Consider the following 27,422-nt stretch of genomic DNA (forward strand, 5'->3'; position numbering starts at 1 on the left):
AGAAAAGTACCAATGTATAAAGTAGCATATTGTGTACATCACAGTAAATTACCTTTACATTTCACCATTACTTTTATACAGCAATAACTACGTGTGAAACTCTTCAGAAACAAACCAGGCTAGATTTAGTACTTTTCCCTTGGGCTTCATTCCATGCTATTCTTAAACCTGAGAGCATGAGTCTTCATATAGATATGTGATATGAAAAAATGTCATCACATATCCAGATGGCCATCATCTGGAGAAATTAGATTTGCTGTTGAAAAAAGGAAAGAGCCTGTAATATATTCTATCTGTACGGTTAATTTAGTGCCCTCACAATTTGTCACTGATGCATCATTTAAGCTACTTTGACTCCCCTTCCGAACGAATTGGATCATACAAAAACATTTTTGACTGAATATTATGAATCACAAGATATGCTCTTTATGTTACCCAGCAAGTTCTAAAGCCTGTTAAAATCAATGTCAGGCTGGAGGGCTTTAATTCGCTAACAAGTCTCATCTTGCTCGTAATGTGGAATCTTTAGAACAAGGTTTTATCTTTAATTTCAGGGTTATTTATGCAGAACAATCCACTCTGAGTTTGTTAAACTGGGGTTGCGGCTAAAACTGTTTAAGTAGCTTCCTCAGTATAAAAAAATCGAAGGGCTACACAAAGGTCAGATTTCAATAAGCGCGTTTTAAGAGTGTGTATAAACTTGCTGAAGAGTTTTGAAAATGAAAGGACGCCTGCGGTGACAGACTTATGCATTTGTAAATAAACGACTGAGTCATGGTTAAAGATTACCAGCTTCTCTTTTATTGAAAAATATAGCTGTTATTTCAAAGAAAGGAAAATGAGGAAGGTAAATATATTAATATACTGTAAAACCAGAATAAGGAGTAGGAAAAGAAAAACAGTACAAACTCGGCATAACACTACAGCCACTGAATAGAAAAAAAAGAAAAAACATTCACAGCAGAACTCTGAGCAGGTTGTTTTTCACGTCCTTATCTTTTCCCGCCACTCCAAAGCAAAGCTGTCCGGGCGCAGACAACTTTAAGACCTGGGGCAGAAAGAACTTGCAAATTATTTTAAATAGTTTGTTCTGGCCTACTTCGGAGTGTCCTAAAGAGAAACAAGAAGAATGCCAGCAAAATTAAGAAAATACAAAGAAAGTACTTCAGCGTAATTTAGTATACTTTCCCATGATCCTCTATTAACCTCTTCTACTTGCGACAATTTGGCCGCAAATGTGCCATTTAGTGTTGAATCCGCTAACATTCCCACGGTGGTACCACATCGTCACACTGCTGATAACAACCAGTGTTTAATGTAATCATCCATGGCACTAACTATATTTACATGACTTGATTAAAAACAACGGCAGATAAGGAGTGTTTCTGTTCTCTTTTTAGAGTGTTCATTTATTGGCGATGAACGTGAAGGACTGCAGCAGCGCAAACCATTTCATTCTGGACTAATAGAAGTAAAGACGGCTTCCATTTTGGCTCATTGGCATCAAAATGTGAGCTCTGACTCTATTTTGCATATCTACACGTAAGTAACAACACAATCATACACGGATCAAAAATATAAACGCAACACTTTTGTTTTTGCTCCCATTTTTCATGCGATGAACTCAAAAACTCTAAAACATTTTCTATATACACAAAATAACCATTTATCTCAAATATTGTTCACAAATCTGAAAACAATCTGTCATAGTGAGCACTTCTCCTTTGCCGAGATAATCCACCTCACAAGTGTGGCATATCAAGATGCTGATTAGACAGGTGTGCCTTAGGCTGGCCACAATAAAAGGCCACACTAAAATGTGCATTTTTGCTTTATTGGGGGGGTCCGAAAACCAGTCAGTATCTGGTGTAGGGGTAGGGTTAGGGTAATGTTGTGAATCAAGTGGCCTGTGTTCATCGTCCATAACATACGCCTGCCCATACCATAACCCCACCACCACGGGCCACTCGATTCCTTGGCCTTTTATTGTGGCCAGCCTAAGGCACACCTGTGCAATAATAATGCTGTCTAATCAGCATCTTGATATGCCACACCTGTGAGGTGGGATGGATTATCTCGGCAAAGGAGAAGTGCTCACTATCACAGATCTTTTCAGATTTGTGAACAATATGTGAGAGAAATGGTTATTTTGTGTATATAGAAAATGTTTTAGATCTTTGAGTTCATCTCATGAAAAATGGGAGCAAAAACAAAAGTGTTGCGTTTATATTTTTGTTCAGTGTACATCCTGCGAACGTTACCCAATAATAAAGTTAGAACATACTTGGCAATTTCTTCTAGAATGCTTTTAAGACAAACTTCTTTAAACCGGTTTCTGTTTGTAAACATCACAATAACCCGAGGCAGAATGGCATAGCATCCTGATCCTACGTGCACACCCCCGCGTCAACAGGAAGTTCAAAAACATAGCAATTAGTTTCTTAACGCCAAATAAAAAAGGGTCATATTAACCGTGGACACCTTATTTAGACCTGTCGGAGCCTGCATCGTAGAAAAGAAGAAAGAGAAGCCGTCCACCTGCCCGTCCCTGACCCCGCTGTTTGTGGAGCCGATCCAGCTGGTTGGGGGCCAATAATGCAGCACATTTAATGAGTAGACAGAGAAACGGCCAGATGATGGGTTCATTTAATCATGTGTTCCTACTGTGTGATTTGGTTGTGTACAGGAGGTATCACTTGTGGGGCCAGTTTAGGAAATATCTGATGCTGCCCGGGGACATTCCTGATGCTTTATTAAGTAGCTGCGCTCTAATAACACACTCTCTCTTCCCTTAGAGACGCGCCTGAACACATGTCTAGAGAGAGGATGTGTGTTTTGGATAGAGCCCTAACTATTCATTTGAATATAACAATTTGTCTACAGCGACAACTCCCTTTCAAACGCCTATCTGAGTGATGATGTGGAATGAGTTGTGAAGATACAAAAATAAACACAACTTCTGTATTGTTGTTGAAAGAAAGTACATGACATTTTGTGAGCTAGTACAGCCTTTCCATGACAGTGACAGGAGGAGTGATGTGACTGAGACACTTTAATGTCTAATTGAATCCAATATGTAAGTGCTAGGCAGCCGACTTCAACGTAAAGAAGCTGGCTAACTCTTTAGTTCAATTAAGATGTTTTTGTAAGAAATTCAACGTATCAGAGAACCTTGAAATCTAAACTTTTAAGACCTCGCAGTGCACATTTAGTATGATCCGTCCCTTATAAAACATGTTGAATAAATACAACAGCTCTCTATGGATTTAAAGTAGAGCGATTTAAAAGAGAGACAGTGGCAAAATGGTAAACTACCAAACTCAAATACAAGAGAGCTACTGTAGACCAACTTCCAGATACTCTATTTACATATTATAAAGTACAAAATAATCACCCTTTAAAGTCAGACTTGGACAAAAGTAGGAACCTACTTTATCTATTTAGTGTCTATGCCAAGATATGGCAAAATGAGCTCCATGATCACTCCCACACATTACAAAGCTATCAGAGTTCCACTTATTTCCCTTTCCCTCTTTCTTCTTCAGAATCTGTAGCACACGTCCACATCTGGTTTGTGACTTCACGTATCCTTCTCCTTACATTACATAACATACCCCAAATGTGATATTCATTTGATTGACAGCTGGGGTTAGGGCTCTTTAACCATATTGCCGCACTTTACTTATTAAAACGAGCAATGCACCTTTGAGAAGGACACGGTTCCGAGCCAGTCTTATTATAAAATGGAGAATTCCTCAATAAGTTCAGAGTCTGGTGTTGCAAATTAACCCAAACTTTGAGAGAGTTTCACTTTGTGAGCCAGTCTGACACGCTCTTGGCTCATATCTCCTTGCAACAGCACGGTGAATAAGACTTAATTGGTTTATATTTATGATGTAGAACAAAGTGGGCAGAGATTAGATTGATCTACAAGAAGCTTAAAGCAGATGTGGCCCTGCTTCTTAATCCCTCCACTGCCCTTTTCCAGCTTGGGCTTTTACATTAGTGTCCTTCAAGACTGTTCGTGGCAGTGATAGGTAAAACATCTACACTCGAATCTCATCATCGTCATCATCCATGAAGGTGAATTCTCGGTCTTCCTCCCCACGTGGCGAGCTGTACTTGGCACTGTCCGTGTCGTTGTCGTGGAACTGCGGTTTCTCCTCGGTGACGGAGCCGGCGCTGGACACGGAGCAGCTGTCCAGGTTGTGGTGGTTGTTCCTGGGGTGCAGCTCGGGGGTGTAGGGCTCCACCACGGGCTTCTGCTGGTACATGGTGCGGGGGGGCCTGGAAGGGGCCTTTTCCTCTGCGTCATCGTCATCTATGTGGGGGATGAGGGAAGGCGACGCCCGGCCCTCGCCCTCCTCGTAGCCGAGGTCGTCCTCCTCCCAGCCTTTCTTTTCCATCACGCTCAAGATGTCCCCGAGCATTGAGGGCCCCAAGTCGATGTTGAAGGACATCATGGACTCCGCGTGCTTCATTCCGCCTCCCTTGGGCATGAATGGAGGCAAATCGGTAAGTTCGCCGAAATTGCGCTCTTCAAACTCTGCATCCAGCGTCGCCATGGCTGCGGCTCCGTTGGATGGCTTCTCGATCTCCGACAGTCTCTTCATGGGGCTGGAGGAAACGCTCTTCGGCAGTCGTTGGCCTCGGTTCACATCCTCTTCGTTTAGGTAAGGCATTGATATGGCGTTTTTGACATATGCCGACGAACCACCAGAAGGCCCCGTCATGGTGTACTCATATTTGTCGCCCCGGTTTACTGACTGAGAGCGCTTGCTGCTTCTGAAGGTGCGGGACAGCAGACCTGGTTTGGGCACCGGGGAGCTCTGCTTAGGTTCCGGCTCCCTGGGAGGTTCCCCTGATCGGGTGCTCAGAAACGAAGTATCCCCGAAGGCGTCTCCTCCGCGGCCAACGTGCATGGTGTGGCGGAAGTCGCCCAATGGAGCGCTGATCATCTCGGCGGTCAGGTCTGCGCGGGACCGTCTCTTGGACTGGTTAGAGTTGTTCACCAGCTGCTTGAGGATCGGCATGATGGCAGTCTGTTACTTATAATCCACAGAGAGAAATGGAGCTAGCTTCTGTAGGAGTTCAGAGGAGTTCCTTCCAAACTTATTTGGCTGAGGTTTTGTCAAAGAAAGTATAAATCCAGGTGTTTAATGTGTGCAGCCATTCTGGTCCTTCAGCTCAAGTTTCCTTCCACTGTCAGATAAACCTATGAAAAAGAAGAGAGAGCATTAAAGCCACATCAGTACTCTAATCCTTGGCAGGAAGTGTGGAATTGTTCAATTAATAGCATTTTATTCTGCTGAAAATTTGAAACACCACTTTAAATGCTTCTCTAAAGAGCAATGTCTATTCCTTTCTCATCACCCACCATCGCTTAACTGGCTCTGTCCCGATCTGCACTAAGTTTGGAGACTTTCGTTGCCAGGGCTTCAGAATGAATCCTCACTTGAGTGGTTCTTAACTAATGAAAATCTTTTATATGCAGAAGTCTTTGAGGGTGTTATGTAATGGTAAATAAATGCTTTCTTGTACAAAGTTCACAGCACTCAAAACCAGTGAAATATCCCCAATGAGGTTTACCAAGGCAACTATTCCCATCCAAATTGTGCTAGTACCATTCTTCTGGTACATTTTAAAGCTCTTTCTAAAGATTCCTATAATAGGCTGCCGTCACTTTCAGTTTTTCAAGTAGCTGCAGTGTCCGATGTCTCTGCTGTGCTTTAGTTCCCATTTAAGCCCCCGACTGTTACATAACCAGCAAGACACAGGATACTCGGAGCAAGAGCAGTTCAAGCTGGCAGGAATAAAACAAAAAAGCATTTCTTCAGCATGGATCAACTGACTGCTCAGAAAGTCCAGATCTGCTACATTCTGTTCTAACCTTCCTGTCACCAAGAGATTAGATGTTTCCATCGGAGGCTCTGTGCTTTTCTTCAGTTTGAGCTTTTGTCTCTTTTGTCTTGAGAGCGACATTTAAGCACCTCCAACATCTGTTCTGTCTATCACTGAACACACATCAATGTCTATCATCTCTAGAGATGGCAATGGAAGTGTTTTGTATGCGATGCAAGCAGGGTGCTCTTGATTTAACGATTCTTAAACTATGAATTCTTTTTATGCTGTGTATGTAATTTATTATATGTAATGCCTTGTCTTTTATCTATGTAATGTCTTGTCTTTTATCTGGACCCTGAGTCTGTAATAATGTTTTCATAACGCAGCTCACTTTGATCCTGATGATATTTGACTGGATAAGCAGATAATATGGCTCATTTCACACACTTGTCCCTAAGTCACCAGTGACGCAAGCCTTAAAATGTGATCTTAAAGCAGAACGAGTGGAGAATCGGTCTTAACACCCACTTATGTGCTGGTTACACTCTACTGGATCCATGTGTTACTGACATTAACAAGGGTTCCAATTGTTTTAGCCAGACAGCAATCCCGCCATTCTCCGTGTTTTCAGACTGCAGCTGAAGCCCACGCTCTGGGCCGTATACGCATCCCCAGAGTGAATGAATGGGGGCTTCACTCAACAATATTCCCAAAGGAACGTCACCCATGAAAACATTTGCATCTCTGACAAGAACCCATTGAATTGGAAAGGCAAAGTAGCACTAGAGGGAACAGAAGGGGGTTTGATAGATGATAAAAGCTAGCGCTGTGTTTTTGTTCACAGCTTTTTCAGAAAAATATGTCATTCCCAAAGAGAACTGAACTCTGTCCACTGCCAAAGGTTTGTATCCTCTATATTCAACAACTTCATTCAAGCTGTAGTTCTGGTGCTGTTGAATGGAGGACATGCACTGTCCCAGCAACAAAAGCCGGCCTAACAAAGGGCAAATTCATTTACAATAGTACTTATTTTCAAGTTCTATTGTTAAAGCTAGTTCAAGTTCACTTCACACCCTGATACGTGACAATTGGAATGGGCTTACTGCTACGAAGGCCATTCAAACAGCAACTGGATGCCAAATTGTAAGATTATAGCGTAGAGCAAACACATTCCCACAAAGTCCCTCTAAGCGGAGTCCTAGTGGTTAGATTAATGCAGTATGGTCTATTATTAGCTAAACCCTTTATTCCTTCATGCCTTATGCGGTAGCCAATTAGCATCCGCTGCACAAAGGCTGCCGAATGTGTGACTGACCACTCAAGACAACTCATCTGCAATGTTCCTCCCCGCTGCCCATAGTTTTGTGTTTCTCTATGGCAACGTCAGAGCAGAGCACTGGCTATGGAGCGCGCTTCCTGTCTCTAAGCCGGCCGGAGACAGCCAGTGAGATTTGATCCCCTACATGGAGAGATCATTCAGATGGATGGATTAACCCTTCCTGGTGGCCACATGCAGGGCAATAAGACAATAACTACGCTGCTATAGCTGAAGGGGAATGCCTTTGATGCGCCTTGTCACCCGAATACATTCAAACCCAGCATAAAATATGTCAGTGGGTGCTCGAATATCAAAAGGTGCCAGCCCCACACCTTTAGTTCATTCTAGGAAATGGCCCATTTAATGTCTTTTGAGGCCCTTTGGTGTTTGACGAGGAATAGTTCAACCCCCACCCTCCAGGATCATCAAGACCCCATTATTGTGGGCATGACAAAAGATGAAGTACAGCCTGCAGGCAGCCCTGTCATATTCAGTTCTAGCCCTTCAGCACTCTTCCAAAGATAAACCATGAAGAATGACAGTGTTATGTGTTATGCATTCTCCTGTTTCAAACATTCCAGAGACCATTTAAAGCGCCTAAAAAGGGAGCACTAATGTTGCGTATAAAACTGGGGCCGTGGTAAATGTTCTTTCACATAGAGCAAAGAATGTATGCTTCTCTTTTTTCTGTTGTTCTGGGAGTCTATCCAGGCTTTCTCCAAATATATTAGGCATAAGGGTAACGATACCTGAACATTTCTACAATATAGACTGCTAAATACTTATCATATTTAAGTACAACGCTAATAAATCTGTTCTGTTAGCTTGGAAGAAAGATTGTGTCCAATGTTGAGGCTTTTTATCGATTAAAAAGAATAAAATGTTGTGGTTATTTTTCCTTCATATTGAAATGCCAAGATTCTGTCAATTGCAAAGGGTAAGTTACAAACTCCACCTTTTGGATTAATGTCATAATTATTAATACAGCAAGTTTATTCTCATTTCAGAGTGTGGGTTAGTGTATTATTTGACATTACTGTATCTTTGGTTTCTCGACTTTTAAGGTAGGTAATGGAAATAAAGTCCTACATACAGAGAATACTATACAACTCACTCAAAAATAAATGAAAAGGTTATTTCTCCTTAGTGTCTAGACCAATCGAAAAACATACAGTCGCCCCTCTCTTGTTTGCTCATACATTGTGCTAAGGTCAAACAGAAGACTAGGGATTCCAGTCTGACCTCTATGGCTTCCACTACACTCAGTTCAGCTGGGGGCAGAATTTCATCTCCGCTCATGGAGCAAAACAAAAAAGCAGGTTATACAACTCAAAGATAGCAATCACTTCAACACAAACATACAGGTGAACATATTTGCTGTAGGCCACTAGATAAGCCCAAAGAGGTATTATATTGTTTGTTTGAGTCGAGTATATTGCTTCAGCCGTGGTGCCAGCCTGTGACTAAGCCTTTATGTACCAGAGCTCTCAAAGTGCCACATGACTCCAGCACGAACTAAGACAAGTGGTGACAGGGCCATGAATGATTAAGAGCATCGTGTCACTGGCAGGCTCTGAATGACATCACAACAACCAGCATGCTCAGCAGCGTTCAGTCTCGCTCTTGTAATCCTGTGGATCACAGGCGCCACACAGTCCTCGGCTATCCCACACCACTTTCTCTTCATTCACCCCGATGAGCAGGGGAAAGAGGCTTTGGCTGCTCATCCAATCACAGCTCGCCCACTGTCGAGTTAAAGCAACAGACGTGCACTGACTGCGAGACTTTCTGGTTTTATTTTAGACTTTGTTTGAATCTTTTAAAAGGAGAGGGAGAGTCCATCATTTATTCACAAGGTAGAAGCCTGGGTAGAAGCCTTGAAGAGTTACAAGGAGACAAACAGTGAAATTACATAACTGTTATTATGTTAAAAAAATGCCTTTTCTGCAGGGAAAGGATACAATAGTGAGCCTGTGAATCAGTTCGAAACAAATGTATCAATACCAAAATATTCATGTTAACTGACTTTCAATATGCAGTTACAGATTTTCCTTTGGGCAAGCAAACACTACTAAAGCTATGTTTTACCAACTCTTTTCTTCTCCAGCTTTCCCCCCATTTTTCTAAACTATGATTTTCAAAACAGAGACCTTGCCGCGTGAGCAACAAGAAAACCTCTGCTTTGTTTAACCTTGAATCTGCCTTTGTTCAGGCCTATTGTCAGCACCATTGATATGCAAATGAAATAAAGAGTCAGCCAACGGCATCTATGACATTGCTAATCAATTGATGCATAAGAATGGGAAGTTCCCAACTCTGACAAAGAAGGTCGGCAAACTTCATTTGCAGCTACTTCGTGAGGCCCATAACCTCCAGCCCAAACATCTGATTCCCACGGGGGAGAGGACGCCGTCAGAGCCAGAAGCAGAGAAATAACAACACGGACCAGTCTGTTTATTTTCATCTTCCTTCAGAATTGTCCCATTGTCATCGTCCAAACAACAACTGTATAAACAAATATAATAAATATAGAAATGTTTGCTATCAAAGAGGCTAGAAATGAAGGAATTAGGAGGCTTCATCTACTATGTATGAATGTGGGTCATTAGGGTCCTGTAGCCTTGGTGCTGGCTCATTAGCACGGCGCCGTCTCACTTTGCTGTTTCTCTAGCTGCCTCAAAGTTTCCTCCAGTCCGACATCTACTTATTGTCCTTAACTCACCGCACAGATAAACGATGAAGAAATACTCAACACAAACTCTGCCTCACGTCGCATTTCAACACACCTGAACATAGAATCAATCCAAAGCAATGATACTGGATTTAGACGCTGACAATCCATAACTATTGAATTATTCTATCATGACTTGAAAATGGAATCCAATGTATAAATGTTTCTAGTTAATATAGAAGTAAGAGATTCCAGTATCATGTAAACACGGTCTGACCAGATCACAGAATGTGTGACAGTAACATAAGAATGGCAACCTGTTACACATAACACCCTAAAATAAGCCATCCTTTGTTCCTGCATACCACCTCATGACTGCCTCCTACGGAAGAAACATGTTCTTCCTGTTCGACTTCATATCTAGTGACACGCTGCAAGGCTAACCCTGTATGACAAATGTCCGGAATATATTGAATAGACCCAGAGGAAAGGATGTGAATGCTAAGAAAGGGATAAAGCAAAGCATTCCTATTTCACTCAGCAGGTTTACCCAGGGTACACAGATATAACTTATGTTAAACACACCAGTGCTCTTTGCTCACTCATTCAAAACTCACACAGTATAGGATTTCTCCGAGGTCTCAGTAAGCCTGTCTGTAAAGGTTGTTGCTCCTTCTGTACTGGCCCAATATAGCTAGAAAAAGATGAAATATACTAAACGTATAAGTGGAACAGATGTACACCTTAAGAATAACATTTAAATGTCCCATTATCGTAACATTTATTTTATTATATTCCTCCCGAGAAAAAATGTTGTTGTGTTGAAGGCTCAAGGTGAAACGTATCGTCATAAAAAGCCTGCATTCTCTATGAAGCAGAAATGGGTTCAATATGTTTATTCGGTTAACAGTGAGACAGTGAGAACATGCAATCTCTCGAGGGCCCATTTAGTAACTTAATTAGCCAAATCCTCAGCGTCAACACACTTGTCCTCACATAACACAGCTATTAAGATCCAGACAAACCCATTTGTCCTCAATACTATGGAAAATATACTTAAACCTAATAACAAAGCCCATTTGGAAGTAAAGTTGATACAATATGGGTGTTGCAACTTGCAACTATAGTGTCCATGATGAAATCAAGAAATGTCATACTAGCAGGTTCTAGCCCTTAGATAAAATTGCTATCATAAAATCTGACCAGATAAACAGAGATTTGAGCAACTGTGCATTATTCAGATATGGCAATGGTTAACCTAATCACATCAAAGGCAGGGCCGATAAAGAAGCTTAAAGAAACCGGAAACATCCAAGTTGGACTTTGGGAAAGGTCAGAAGCTCCCCTGGAACATTGGCTGCTTTATCTGCACAAGACCTACTAGATAGTGAACACTCATCTTGCTCATGTAAAAAAGCTTTGGGATCAAATAAACCTACATCGGCGTGATGGTTGCTCAAACTCTACATGCCCTCTGTTCGTGTGTTTGTACTGTACTATAGCACATCATGCTGCACCGACCGAAACAAAACCACAGGAGGATTAAGGGCAACGTGTTCGACGTGAGCAAATAAAACCAGCGTGCCTGAGCCTGCCCTCTGCTCCGTGTGTCAGGAGCTCAGGACGGCAAACGCAACTCCTCCGTCCACCCAGAAAAATACAAACAAACATCCAATATCCCCACCAGATTAGGGCTGCACGATTTGGGGAAATAATCTAATATCGATTTTTCTGACAGATATTGCGATTCGATTGCGATATTTGTTTTTAAGCGACCCAACGGAAGTCTATTGTAAAATGCGGCCATATCTCCCACTAGGAAGGTCGTATCGATATGCTCCCGTCTCTAGTAGGGCTGTGCAATTTAATCGATCTTGCGATATATATCGATATTTAATTTTCCGAGAAAGTATCGATATTTCAGCCGCGGGTATCGATACATTAAGTCTGATAACTGTGTTCGTTATACTCGCGTCCAGGAGAGAAGCTTTAAAAAGGAGACTAATTGAGTCTCTGAGAATGTTCAAATGTATACTTTAATTAATAAAAAGCGCGGTAATGTTACAAGCAGAAGATGAGCGAAGGGAAGAGAGCGAGCTCCACCTTTCCAGCTGTTAAATATCCTCTGCTGAATCCTCCCTGTGGGCCGGTTGGCGCTGCTGGGGATCGGCCCTCCACGTCTCCAATGTTTGTTGTTGCGCATTACAGAGGATTCAGACATTGCACATTAAATATATAACTAAACACGCCTTTTCTCCTCCTTATCTCTTTCATGACTTTTCATTTAATACATTTTAAACGCTGTAATCAATACTTCAAAAATACCTCACGGCTGGTATCATTTCCGGTACTTCCGAATGTTGTCTCATGCTACCCACGTCTGTAAACAAACGTATTCAAATAAACTGTACCTTCATTTAATATTCAGCAATAATAATATCTCGACGTATATAGTTGTAGTGTTGAAATCAGTAGGTTTCGGTGTGCAACACTCCGTGTCATATCGCTACTAAATTCACCTCTATAGGAAATTGTATATTAGCCACATGCTAAATGCTAACCGGAGATGAAGGATTTTCAGAGTAAAAGCTCAACAACTGGTTGTGCACAACAACTTCTGGTTTTTCAGTATAAAACAGCATTTAAACCGACGGTATGTTTATGGTACTTTATGCCATCAAAACATTGATTTTAATTTCTAACAAGTCCCATTCAAATCCCCCGTGTTCCGCCACCTGCTGCACCTTTTAATTCTCCATTGTCCATTGTGATACTGCACTTTACAGCTAGAGTTTGCACTGTTTCAATAAATGAAACTAATTTTCTCACCACATCTTTTGATTCATTTTGTCCAGTATTTGCAAGCTGGAGACTCTCTGTCAGAGCCATATATTGTATAATGGATGCTTTCAGTTTTCAGTTGAATTAATTCAATCCAAGTCAATGGAACACTCACAAGATGTCACCAAAATCCCACTGTCCCTTTAAAATCTTTCAGAAAATGATATAAGTGTATCGAATTATATCGAATCGTATCGAATCGTATCGTTGGCTGAATATCGTGATATATATCGTATCGTTGGCTGAATATCGTGTATCGTATCGTATCGTGAGATTAGTGTATCGCCACAGCCCTAGTCTCTAGCACCTCCGCAGCCCGAGCTACGAGTGAAATAACTAAATGTACATGAAACTTCCGTTGAGTTGCTTTAAAGTCAAGCTTCAGTTTAAGACTCACCCTGTAATAGATGTCAAACATGTGATGAAGCATTACTAACCTGACTCAGATGGTTTGTTTCACCAAACCATCTAGGAAAGCTCCATTGGAAGCCATTTGGAAAAGTATTTCAAAACTACTTGGCAGGTGATTGGATCAATCTGTCTATCACCTATCATGGGCCCCTTCTGATTGGTTAACAATGACTGGTACACGTGGAGCACAGCACTTCTGATTGATGTGGATGACTGACAAACAAGAAGAACAACAACAAAAATCGCAGGCTTTGCGGTTTCGATTTAAAATCGATTAATCGTTCAGCCCTACACCAGATAGCCCTACTCTGTCCGACTCCAAAATCCATTTCCTATCTCTTTTGCACAAGCTCCTTTGACCCCTGCACACCCAGTGATATATTTTTTTAATCTTCCCAAATCCTGATATCCAGAAGCAGATTTCCTTGTTTGCTTCCAGTGAGTCAAGCTAACCTTTTTATTAAGCTGTTATTCCTGCACAGTCGGACAAAGAGTGTGGTCAAGTACTGACTAAGCTGCCATGCTGAGCTGCTGTCAGAGAGGGGAAAGAAGAACCTTGGCTAACAACCAAAGGGATCGATACAAACATGTTTCTTGATTACATCTCCCCCACTCCATGTATGAATAATATCCAGAGTAACAGTGTGAAGTGCCATGACCTTACCCCGAAAAGAAAAAAATGGAAGGCACAGATGGAGGCACTGAAGAGAAACACTCCCTCAAAGGGGCGGTGGAGGGTGTCGCCACATTGGATGTACTCGTTCATGCCAGCAGAATGACAGAAGTTCTTTCTCCGTGTCCTGCATGAAATGTACCCAAAGCCTCATTACGCCTACAGTGGAGTGATTGTACTTCACTGTGTGTGTGAGTCCGTGCACGTGAGAGCATGTCCAATTAATCACTGAAATCCGCCCCGTGAGTCTCTGACAAATATACAGCATTCACTGCTGGTACCAGAGAGCAGGATCTGAGCCAAGTGGTTGAATGAACCGTCCAATAGCTGCTGGATGGCAAAACAAAGCAGAAGTTCTACTGAGGATAGTGCTGAGAAAGACTGAGGGAATACAAAATGCTCTGTTGCAGCAGGGATGCCAGAATGAGTTGGCTTGCACTTTAGATACACAGTTCAAATAGTTTACTGGCCATATTGTCTGTTTTTTGAGGGTGCTTTAGAAAGAGACCGTGGCAAAACAAAATATACCAAACCACCAAAAAGGTTGTTGGATAATCTTGTAGAATGTAGAAAAAGAGCACACGCATGCAGAAACTGTAGTGAAGTCGACAGGAGGCCTCTCAGTGGGACTGATAAATAAGTGACAGTTTTTCCGCACTGTGTCCACAGCTCCTGGCCTTTTTTTTTTTTACAAGCTGCCTCCCCGTTAGAGTCAAACACACAAACCAGTTATAAAGGCCTCAGGCACAGCGCCCTGACTGACAAGATGAGTTAATAAACCCCCATGGTGTTACCTTAAATGACACAGAAGGCAAACAACAAAACACTTGCTGACAAAAGAGAACACAAAGGCTCACAAACATGGCCACTTCAACCTAATAATGGCAAATTCACAACAAGCTGAAAACCCCCAGAACAGGACAGAGATAAAGACTCTTCCCCTCGTAAAGCACCTTGTTAATGCAATTGCTCCCTTGTTAGTGCTCTGTGTGAGGAGGCCATGCTTGCTGTGAGTGTGCGTACACGTTCTTCCTATAGTGTATCTTTGGGAATTGCTAGCTAAGCACAGGGGGGGCTGATATTTCAGATGCTGTGTCAAAATGTGCTATCTGCTGTATGTTTAGTATTCTCCACCACTTTTGGAGTTCAAGATCATTTAAAGTAAAAGAAAACGGTCATTAGTGTAACACTATCAAATAAAACGCCAGAGGCATGACAAGAGGATCACATTAGATCAAATAAAAGCCACAACTTAACACCGGCTCCTTTGAAACCTGTAAGTCTGTAGGCCGGATAATGAAAGTGCCAAGTGTTTTCGGGAATCAGTACCTGATTATGTCAGGAACGTCTTTGAAGTGCCATCTGTGTCATCTTACCGAAATCCATCTTCCTTTTATTTGGGTTTCTTGAAGACAGCTTTCACATCTGGCATGCTACTTTGATTTGGAAATCGAGCAACAACGCGTATTTCATGGAAACATATCTGCAAGCATAACGTTTCCACTGGTGAAGCACATACAGATGGTTATGGCTGTGTTTACATGCATAGGATCTGTGCGTGTTTATGTGCATAGTTAAAACCAAAGTTTAAAGTCCGTCAACGGCCCCAGTTGAAACGGAACTGTAAATAGGTCCAAGGGCCATTGGGGAGTTTGTCACAAACATCAAAAACACACCCTTTTGGTTTCCGAATGACAGACACCATTTCTCTGTAAACCGGCAATGTCACACAATAGAGGAGAAGGAACAAAAAACAAAGCAGTAGTCCAGAGGAAGACAGGAACCAAACCCTTTTGGCACGCATGCACCTTTAAAAGGAAACCAATGCGTGCACGTACACACACAATTAAGATGAGGCGCAAATATGACCCAGATGAATGACACCCACTATTCACAGTGATTCACACTAATTTAATACAAAGAGACAAAGGTCTGAGATCCGTATCTATTCATTCAGGTATTGTAACCTTCCATCACGGGCCATTCAGATCACCGGATTGGTGGCCTCTCCTCTAGAGGCTCAGACAGGATGATGTGTGAGAAACCTGTGACCCTCCCAGGATCCACAACAAGAGCCCACAATAGTTCATGTGACTGTTTCCCGGTATACATTTGTTATCCAGTGGGCACAGAGGTGACCACAGCCAACAGTCCTCCTTTGTCTTTTCAGTACGCTTGAGAGAGACACCACCTGTTCCTGTGTTCATACAGAGCAGCAAAACAATGAGGGCTCGCTGGGCTGCAAACAGACCAAAGCCCGGACTGCAGCGGCCAGCTGCACAGTCATGGGTGTTTTCAATATGTGACCCCGTCACAGTCGAGTCAGCAGATATTGCACCGCCCATAGCCCTGCTGCTGCTAAAAGCAATATTGTGTCAGTGACGGACGGCAGAAGAAGGGGAACTTAATGCTAACACACGTGGTTAATGTTTAACTGTGTTCCATAAAAGCCGGCATTGGCACTTCACTATACGATTTTTATGGAAATGTACAACAAAGAAAGGCATGCCCAATGAGTTTTCTTATCTAACCGTTTCATTAACTAAATTCAGCTGAGAAACCGGAAATATACATATCAAACGCTGGGTCAGATTCAAATTGTATGGGCAAAAAAAGATTCTTATAAATTAAATTACATGGGAATATGCTAATTTAAGCCGACAATGAGGGGAAATGTAAGGTTTTTTAGCATCGTTGAACAGATATGCTGGAATTAGTCAACCCAGATCATATTGTCATATATATGTCAGGATAACATCGTATTATATAAGGGTCTCGATCAAGAACAACGTGGGTGATAACAATTTGATTTCCGACAAGAAGTTTGAGCTTCCCACTTCCCAGAAAATGAACAATCTTTTCAAACTGATTTCTCGGAACGACTAAAGGAAGTAGCTGGAAATCTCTGTGGCTGCTGGAATCTTTTTCTGGAAAGCTGCCGGAGGGTTGTCATCCTCCTTGTAAGCCATTCAAATGTGTTCTTGCCCAAATCTCTAAATCGTAGTACATCAACAGGACCAATGGACAAAATGGAGAGAGCAAGACCAAGGACGAAAGATATTCCCTTTTTAAAATCAGCATCGACGGTATCAAAGCCGAAATTGAAAGAAGGTTATGACACATCTTCAAAATATGTTTGCAATTAGATTCCAGATGAATATTGGACAGGTGTGCCAGCTGGTGATTTTGATCTGTGGTGTTCTTTCAAAAAACAGAAACCACTGATGATGATCTAAAACCTTCGCAATGTTGGACCAACCCACCAGCCTGGCCCCAGCTCCACTGGCACTGCCTTAATCTCAGACATGATCATTATCCAAACTGGTTCAAACAATGCAATTAAAGATACAAATGATGTGCTGCAAGAGTGATGACCATATGCTATAAATATCTATGACTATCATATGATTAGTTATTTAATGCATGTGCTTGGGTGTTGTCGCATCAAACTGTCATGTTTTGTTTCAAGAAGGGAGTGAAATGACTTCAATGTGAAGTGCACGCCACACAGGAAAAATAGTTCCTGTTGAACTGGTTATTTTCCTCCACAATGCTCACATTACACTGACAGTGACCAAAACAGGCGAAGATCTGAGCGATCGAGTAACAGGTGCATATGGGTTTCACAAAAGAAAAAGTGGCCCCTTTCCATGGGAACGGCAGTGATATATTGTTGTTAAATGGGGCGATAAAGGGCATGTGGTGTCACTGTGCCAGAATCAGCTAAGGTTTCTCTCTTGAGGGTTGGGGCGAATATTGACCGCTGATGGATTTTTCAGGGGGGTTGGTCCCAAAAGAGTTGACACGGTTTAGACCTCTTTAACTGACCAACCTTCAAATTGTATAATAAGATAATTCAAGTAAATCTAGTCTTGAACAAATACAGAGTCAGTGACTAGTGGGATCTGTTAACATAAATGAAATGAACTATAACTATGTTTTCATTTGAGTCTTTTTTATCTTAAATAAAGAACTGCTGTGTTTTTGTTTCTTTAGAATTAAGAATGCTCCGATCGATATCGGCCGATACTCACTCTACCGTGTTCTCTAAAAATGCCGATCGCGAGAGCCGATCGCGAGAGCCGATCGCATGATGTAAAATGATCATGTAAAATACATGACACTTTTCTCTGTGTGCGGCAAAACAAGCTTGCCAAAATGGCTTCACCAGCCTGGCAGTATTTTAAGGTGTCCGAAAAGGACAATAAAATAGCGGTATGCAACGTGTGTGAAGCAGAAATCCTGCAGCTCCGCCCGCTGTGACGGACTGGTGAGCGGAGCAACACACACACTAAGAGTTAGACCTAACACACTTAGCTATTTTATCTACCTCTGGAACAAGCTAAACTAGTTATACATATATTTATTCTTCACTGTCGGGTCACTCATTACTGGATCAGTGAGCTGCATGAGATACTGACAGGGGAGAGAGAGAGAGAGAGAGAGGGAGAGAGAGGAAAAGAGAGGCTCCCGTTATTTCTCCCATGTTATTATCCAAAGTTAATGTAAACTTGAATAATGAACTTCATTTGAATGTAATAATTATGTTGGTTGTTGTTTGTGGAAGCTCCAGTGAATGAGCCCCATTAACTGAGTTTTAAACATCACTTTAAATGGAAGATCCCCATAGGCCCCGCCCACTCGATCGGTATCGGCCGATACTGATTCCGGCGATCGGCCCCACAATTGGCGATCGGAGCATCCCTATTTAGAATGAGCCCTTTAAATCTACGTGGGAGATTATTCCCATGTACCGGAATTTCTCTACAGTAGCTCAGAATTTACAAACTAGCCTTTCGCAGTTTCTACCTGAAGGCCATTGTAGTTCTCCGACGAGTTTGTAAAACTGTGGCAACGCCAGCTACCGCCTGAATTGTATAGCTCCCAAAGTATTGTGAAGCAAAGGTGTTACTATGGTTTTAACTGCTTGTTTTGGGAGGGGTTCACATCTGCATCCATTATGTAAAATAATGCCAAATCCGACAAACTGTCCCTTTAAGTCCATGGTTGACTTAATCAGTGGTGCCCTATCAAAAGGGACGAAGACAGATCTGTGGGGTCGTAAAAGGATTAACAGGGGACAGCAAAAATGTGTTCTGCTAGACCAAATGACGTTTGTTTATTTTAGGTTTTTATAGCAAATCCTTCATTCCTAAAAACAAAATGTGTACAATGTAACCCTTTTTTCCAGATGAAACAAACAGGCATTCTTTGGTGTCCCTGCTCTTGATTCATAGACATTTGGGGGGAAATGAGGTTGCAGCAGATATCGCTTTGTTTAGGGAACCACTAATCACAATCGTTGGAATACTAGAATGATATAAAGGCTATAATATAGGGAATCTCTTGTTTTAAGCATACTGGTTAATTTGTTGCTACTGATCGAAGTTCAAAGTCAAATGGGTTCTGCAAAATACCTCAACACTGCGTAACATGTACTATTCTTCCATATAAAGTCTGTTGAGAGATTAACTCAAAAACCCTCAGTTGGATTTCTGTTCCAAGTTCAAAGAAATGCTGTGTTTGCAGGCGAATGAATCCTGTAATTGTATGAGTCAAAACAACTCTCCTCTGGGAGTTCAACATAAGTCTCTATGATTTCCAGTATCAATGGCAGAAAAAGAATTACACACCCGTCACCTTTGAAGTGATTAATAATTCACAGACATGGGGAGCCTTCCACAGTTCAGAGCTCTGGGGTGAGAGAGTATGCTAGAAAACGGTGTCATTCAAAAAAGGAAAACTCATGGTTTGTTATAGAAATGTCATGAAAAATTCTCAAAAGTCATTATATGGTGTGTTAAAAATAATATATATATTTTGTGATTAACATCGAAAAAGGTCATGGTGGACTAATATTGGGAGAAGTCCTAGTACTATCATAAAGAAGTCACAGTACAGTATGCCATACAATCATATAATTCATAGGTCATACAAATCAGTACTAGTCTAGTATGCCAACAATGGTAATGATAAAAAAAAGGAATAAGGAATGTCATAAAAATGGCCTAGTGCAGAATAGTATTGAAAAAGTCTTAAAAAGCCATAGTTTAATATTCCATAAATAAGTCCCACGAAAGTAATTGTATGCCATTAACAAGTCATACACAAATTATGTAATCATATTAAAACAAGTGATGGTGTTTAAATGTTACTGCCTGCAATTGCCCTCTTTCTTCCATTCTGAATACACAATAATCAACCAAAAGATTTTGTTTATCCTTTTCCCAACTAAAGGAGCTTTTTCCAAACCATGTAATTGCAAAGAAGCCATGCCAAAGACTAAATGTCAAGATGTTCTCCCATCTTTCCCAGCAGGCCTCCTATGGAGTATGGAATAAAGGTGGGTGGATTACAGAGGCTGTAATTTACATAGGCATTTCCTGAGGCATGGGAAGTAACAACAAGACTCAATATACTGTAAATGATCACATCTGACTCCAGTTAACAACTTTTCTCTCTTATAAACCAACGCGAAAAGTTAATACATCACACATTAAACCACCATGCAACATAGAATCTGGACACAAATGAAATACTCCCTCACTGTTGATATACGGAAGGAAATGAGTTGCCCTCCACTTTTAACGAACTGCTTGTGCCTGAAGTAAGATGTCATGGGAAAATGAGTCTCACTGCGTCTCCCAACCCCCACTCCTGCAGTATAAAACTGTAATGACCTCCTCACTCCGTCAGAATAGGGCAGGTAGCCAGCTTCCTCACTAGGCAGCAGGCGTACCCTCCAGAGCTAACTGAAATAGCCTCCGACACAAAAAAAAGAAAGCACAGTCAGTAAGAGATGACACACTCCCCTCCACTCTGACTGCAGTGCACACAATACATCTTGATGGAGAGATTTCTGCCTGGCAGCTCTGGAGAACCCATACAATAAGGAGCTGAAAGGCAGTGTGTTTCTGTGTGATAATGCGCTACTTCAGTTGACCACAAACGACACAGAAAAGCTAGAGGATGCTTGGAAAAGTGGCGCTGCTAGTCTGACCTTGGCCTAAATACCTCAAGTTGCTTCCTTTTTTTCTACAGAGTTAAGTAAATGATTAATCAAGAAAAAACACAAACACCCACTGACCTTAGGGCTGTTGTTAGGGCGGGTGCGGACGAGTGAAGGCGGGGGTCATAGGTCAACAGTTGTACAAAGACAACCCCAAAGCCAAGCCCATTAGTCAATATGTCCTGCTGTTTTCCAGACTGGCAGTTTAACAAGAGCTAAGGCTTCATTACAGACTTTGAGAGAGGAATAATTCAACTCAACGTCAGAAAACGGCCCTGCAGGCTTTATGGTCAGTGGTTAAAATCAAGCACATCCAATACGGACAGAGCATGATGAACGAGGCTGGGTAGGTAAACAGCCAAGGTGCTAATTCTAGAGTAGATTGCCCGGTTCATCAGTCATGATGAGCAAGAGAGGCAAGTGCCAGGCCTGTAAACACAAACAGGAACATCTAACTAATGACGCAGCAGGGAGGTGGACACATCCGGGAGAGACGAGGTGAAAGTAGCCCTGCAGTTTGCTGAGCTCTCGGTAGATTCCCAGAGAGTGGCGGAGTATTCGTGTTACGTAACTGTCAGTGAAAATAACTGGGCCATCTGCCCACTCCAATTAAATCCTATCCTGTCCTGAAGCTGGAAAGTCTTATTTGGGACACTTATGTTAGGCTCTGCACTAGAGATTTTTTTTTTTATATAAAATATTTTTATTATTTTATTTAATGTTACAAAACAAAAATGACCATGTTCACGTCTTAAAGTCATCCTGAGGCCTTAGTTTTGGTTTAAAATTACACATTAACATTGTTGCTTTCTTTGGGCTTGTTTTCAGACCTGGTTGCTTATTTCTCTCAAATCTGGCAACAGAGTGGGCGCAGTGTCTAATAGTAGCAGTAAGCTAACGAGAGGCTACGTTCAGCTGGTGACTCGGGAAAGAGCAAATGTCAGGAGTTTGGAAGTATTATAAAATTGAAAGCGAAGGCAGTGTAACAGCCAGATGCAATGTTTGCAAGGCGGAGGTTCCGCGTGGTGGAAAGAACAGAGCTACGTTCAACACGACCAATCTAATACGCTACCTGAGAAACAAACACCAACAACAACACGGCGAGTACACAGTGGCCACTCGGGTAACGGCACTGAAACAACCAACACTTTCAGAGACTTTTAAAAGGAAAGAGAAACTTCCCCAGAACAGTGAAAAGGCCAAACAAATAACGGCCAAGATAGCTGAATTCATCGCGTTGGATGACCAGCCGTTATCTGTTACCTTTTTTTTCTCTTAATGCATTGCATAAAGATCGGATCGGGAAAATCGGTATCGGCAGATTGTCAAAATCAAATGATCGGAATCGGATCGGGAGCAAAAAAAGGTGGTGATCGGGACATCCCTACTCTGCACCGAGGTCCCATCGTGGGTATCTACAAAGTAGAAACCAAACTGTTGGGATCTAGTAATAGTGGGAACTAGTGAGTAATATACAGTCAAGTTATGAGGAATTGTATTAGTATAGACATGTGTGTGTCCTGAAGTCTCTTGACCTCTTGGAGGCTACTTATTTGTATCCCACATGTGAACACACTTTTCTTTCACTGACCAAGTTACTGGCTCCTTACATGTTGGTTCTGGCCTTGGCTTTAAAACAGATAGCCTAATTGTATAATTTATTAAGTAATGAACCAAAGCAGGATTTCTTGGAAAAAGGGGTTCTCTGCCAAATGTAATCGTGTCAGTAATCTTAATCTACGATATATATCACATGATTTAAAACAAAACGTTTGAAGAGGAGGGAAGCTTTGTACAACTTCATGATCAAGGCTGAATGTAACTAAAAAACTATTGGTCCTAAAAGGTTGATCTCATAGCAGTGACATGAGTGTTTGGAATCCAAAATGACATAGTAAAAGCATTATTTGACCCAAGAACAAAATCCTCTTTAACCTGAAGTGGTGACTTCAATAATGACATGAGATTCGCTTTACTTCTAGTGTTCCCCAGGCGGATGGAGGACGCAGGGTTCATTGTTGTCGCTCCATATGGGACAGACAGGAAGGAGCTCGATCAGGCGCAAATTGACTACAAGCAGATTTGACATTCAAATGAGATGCAGATTTCTAACAGTTGGCTTTACTTCAACCTACGTTAGTTCCCTGGCCCAGAAGAGTAGTCTGAAAATTACACTAAACAATGCCAATTCTATTGTTTAAACTAAACATCGTCACTCACTGAACTAGCTTAAATTAAGCATTCTACAACAGGACAGCCAACTCTAAAACAATAACATGAAGACATTTTACCTTTTTTTAAGGTCCGAGCAATGGCGAAGTTTCAGGTTATATTCCACTCAACTTCCCGTAAACACAGAAGAACAGCAAAAGCAGGAGGGGAAACGTCTGTGTCACTTCGGAGTCACTTTAGTTTCCAGGGCAGGAGAAGCAGGAGCTGCGGCAGGACATTCCCCGTGTTGGTGCTCCAATGTCCGTTTAGTTTGCATGTGTGTGGCGCACAAAGCGGCCCTCCCCCCTCCTCTCATCTGCCCGAGAGCACCACCCCCCTGCTGAGGTTTAAAGGGACAGAGCCCTATTTACCCACAACACATGACAACAGGCACCACTTCAACCTGCTGGGACTAACGGCAGTGAAATAAGATCCTCAAAGATATGACGAAAGCAAAGACAATTTAAAGGAATAGTTTGACGTTTTGTTAATGTGCACTTTTTACTTTCTTGCCAATTTAGATATACACAGGGGCGGACTGGCCATCGGGACGTTCGCGGCCAGTACACGGCGGTACACCATGGTACACGACACGCCCACCTGACACGACACTACGGTGGCTGAGAAGGGTCTAGCTGCGGCCGCGGACAGTGCAGGTTGAACCATGCCCCCAGGAGTGCGCCGGAGTCTTGTGGCCAAACGGCGGTACTACACTTCCTTTGTGGTCTCTAACTCGTTTTCTAATTTTTTTTTTAAACTAAATAATCAATCTAACCCTTCCCTTCCCCCCATCCTAACCACTCCCTACCTTTTTACTAGTGATGGCGAGATGAAGCCTTATGAAGCTTTGAAGCTTTCCAGCCAATTGGTTCGCAAAAGGGTTCATCTCATGAGGCTTCATCATGGGCTTCATTTGAACACAAACCCCCTGCTGGTCAAAGTGTGTAAAACAGGCAGATTGGACATCTCAACAGTGTGCTCTATCTCATACCGAGTTCCCATTGAGTAAAGCCTTAGAATAACTCTAAACAACGAACATTAAATCATATGTTCATGTTAACAATATTGTATTTATTCCAGTTGAATGATTGTGATTGAAAAGCCTAAGGAGGCTGGTAAACATTGCAAAGAGTGATTTGTATCCTTAATAATATTCATAAACTTAACCATGTTGTAGCCTGAGAAAGGCTAAACCATATCAAAGAATACATTTATTAACTACATTATCTCATTTAGCTGTAGCTTTTATAAACAACAATAAATACGTATTGTTCAGTCGTTGAACCAGGGACCCTGCGGTCATGAGTCAACTGCTTTCAGGCTGAGCCACAGCACACACACTAAAGCTCCCTGAAAACACTGCAACATATTTATTCCTGTATTTATTGATGTTTTTATTCCTACATTTATTTATACTTGTATCCATTTATATTTATGACATGTTCCGACCTCTATATAAGTGAGGGTCTGAGCTCTTTTAATTACATCGTGTCACCAGCGGGCCCGGGTACAGGAGGGGTAATATGGTTCTTATTATACATCCATGCGTTGTGGTTCAACGGTTCAACCGATCTGAATGGCTTCCTGAAGCAGTCACGTGGTATCGACAGGCAGCGAGGCTTCGTTTGTCATCGATGACGTCACTGGCCCAAAACGATACAAGCCTCGGTACCAGAGCTATTTAATAGAAGAGTTACGACACCGGAAGTCCAAAAACGGTTATCGTCACGTGGTTCATGTAGACGAGGGATCGTTCCCCGGAAGTTCATGGCGGGCAATGTGAATGCATTGATAACAGGAGATAGAACTACGATTTTTGGTAATTATTAGTGAATAAAGGTTTTGATTTGCAATATTTATACAACAAATCGATATGTGTATGTATTTACATCAATATGTTTTCAAAAATAAAATCGAATTTGCTAATATTAAGTGATAATATTAGGATTAGTGTGAACAACTAGTTTACATGTTACTAACAGTGCCTTGGTTAAAGAGCCTGTTGCTGTTTATTTATAGCTTTGAATTCTTTCAAACCAATATTATCTTCTTAAACTTGTATGGTAGTCAGGAGCATCACTTTCTAATGTGTATTGATACATTTAGAGGGAGGGGATCTAAAGTAATGCTTTAAAATTCAGATTGGATTCATTTCTACCATTTTCTTAAATTCATGGTAGTTTCAGTAATCCCCTGGTAATTGAGGACACAAGTTATCTAAATGACTAATGTCGTCTTTATGGCTTTCAGAAAGGACAGGAGACCGACAGGATATGATGATGATGATGTTAAATGTGTTGTTTTAGGAACATCCATTGCAAATACATGGAATTCAATAAACATAGAAGAGCATATCATGCAGTTTGTCGGTGCCTTTTCCTCCGTGTTGTCCTGGTTTGCTGTGCTGCCTCCTAGTCGCCACCATGGTTTGCTGTGCTGCCTGGGGATGCTCAAATCGCTCAGAGAAAGGAGTACGAATGTACGGCTTCCCCACTGACACAGAGCGGAGGAAAAAATGGCTGGCTCAAGTCAGCAGGAGCAATTTCACGACCAACAGCAACAAAATATGTGATTTATATATAAACACTGCATTTGCACTTTTTCACAAAATGAAAACCACACCATTGGGAAAGCTTAATGTCTTGTTTAATACAAAAAAACAGGGAAAGGCTTGAAAAACACAGAGTTGAGACTCAGGGTGCAGGGTGAGGGTCTCAGTGCAGGTATTCAGGCTCCATTGAACCCCCCTCTGGTTCTTGTGCTGAGAGAGGGAGTAACAGACAGGAGAAAGGGTTATACACACCTATATAGCACACCTATTGCCTTGGGGAGATAACGTGTTTACTTATATAAAACAGTAGTATTAAACGTACCTTGTGTTTTCACTCTCACTTAAGTCCCTCTCCCTTTGCCATCAATCCAGAATCAGCTGAGCTGCAACATTATACAGACAGGTAATAATCAACAGAATCACAAGGACACAATATGGCTCTGCTAAAAACACTCACTCTTACACGCACCAAAGTTATATTTATCTAATATTTAACTCCCTCCATCCCCGCATACAATCCCGTTTAGAAGCCCCTCTTCTCTAATTCAACATGTTGGACGAAATTACATTAAGAGAACGGAATTTACAATTAAAAGGCTGTTCAACGTGTGTTGCTAACTTGCTTCGGTATGCTAGCTTAATCTGTTATCTGTAAACGTTCCCTAAATCTACTAATTTAGGGATAATCCACTGACATCCTTTAATACACATGTTCATTTGAATCAGATGTACTGATCATATCCGCAATATACATCTTTAAACTTCTTCTTACCTTTAAAAGTCCGTCACGAACGGTCTATTATGCTGCAACTCCACAGCTCTGCCAGCCTTGGCGCTAACTTCCGGGGAACGATTGAGAGGCTCCACGATCCGCCATTGCTGTAAAAAAGTGGTCCATTGGAGTGAACGGAGATGTCGTAACTCTTCTATTAAATGGCTCTGCTCGGTACATGCTTCACAAAAAGCTTCGGGGATTACTCGACACACGCTCCGAAGCCTCGGCGCAATACGTAACATCACTACTTTTTACCTAATCCTAATCTTCCTTCCTCCCTACCTTTTTACCTAATCCTAATCTTCCTTCCTCCCTCCTAAACCCCAAAACCTCTCCTACTGTAAGCAATTCAAATCAATGTTTATACTACATGGGCTGTATGATGTAAATCTCGTCAATTCGCTTTTAACGGTGGTGCCTCTCAGCCACCGTAGTGTCGTGTCAGGTGAGCGTGTCGTGTACCGCCGTGTACTCATGGATGTATAATAAGAACTGTAAGAACTGCGTGTACTGGCCGCGGCCGCAGCTAGACCGTTAATGGCCCGCTGGCCCGGAAGCACTATTTAGACACCCCGGGCCGTCCTTTCCAATTGCCCGCTCGGGCAACAAAAAATATTGCTTTAAAAATGTTTTCCTGTGGTATTGGTATTTTTAACTAGCAATTTAGTTAAATTGTTTCGTTTATCAACGCTACAACATAGCGTTCCGTGAGTCGGTTGTCGTTGTTGGGTGAAAAGCAAACAGCTGTTTGCTGCGGTCGGAGCGCAGGCGAGCAGGCTCCCGTGAGCGCGCTCCTTCACTACAGACTATCGCGCCACCTAAACCTTCGCCAACATGTTTTTAATACCGGTAACCTGCCAAGCGCCGGGCAAAAAACAATCTTTAAATAAAAGAAAATCACCGGAGGAGTTAAAGGAGAGTGACAGGGAGCATGAGAAGAAGAGGGAGAGAAAGTTTCAGCCACGCTGGCTTGATCGATGGAGTTGGCTAGAGTGGTGCAGTGACGTGTCCTAAAACCCTTTTATAATCTATCGATTAGATTTATGATTCGCAAATTATAAAAGTAGGGTAGACATGTGGAGATTATCCGGCCGAACAAAACTTGCATTTATCAATAA

General features: G+C 41.9%; 1 protein-coding gene and 1 long non-coding RNA gene across 2 annotated transcripts; both read right to left on the reverse strand.

The window, feature by feature from the left end:
* Positions 1–778: 778 nt before the first annotated feature.
* Positions 779–23,278, reverse strand: cdc42ep4b (CDC42 effector protein (Rho GTPase binding) 4b). The gene is made up of 2 exons (XM_034107790.2): positions 23,059–23,278; positions 779–5,215 (listed from the first exon to the last, which is right to left on the reverse strand). The coding sequence occupies exon 2, from the start codon at positions 5,031–5,033 to the stop codon at positions 4,047–4,049; it is 987 nt and encodes a 328-aa protein (XP_033963681.1). The 5' UTR covers positions 5,034–5,215; positions 23,059–23,278; the 3' UTR covers positions 779–4,046.
* Positions 23,279–25,607: 2,329 nt separating this feature from the next.
* Positions 25,608–25,901, reverse strand: LOC139435855 (uncharacterized). Its single transcript, XR_011645069.1, has 2 exons — positions 25,852–25,901; positions 25,608–25,739 (listed from the first exon to the last, which is right to left on the reverse strand). It is a non-coding gene; the product is annotated as an uncharacterized lncRNA (long non-coding RNA).
* Positions 25,902–27,422: the final 1,521 nt, after the last annotated feature.

The sequence above is a fragment of the Pseudochaenichthys georgianus genome, chromosome 19 (assembly GCF_902827115.2).
Source record: "Pseudochaenichthys georgianus chromosome 19, fPseGeo1.2, whole genome shotgun sequence".
NCBI lineage: Eukaryota > Metazoa > Chordata > Actinopteri > Perciformes > Channichthyidae > Pseudochaenichthys > Pseudochaenichthys georgianus.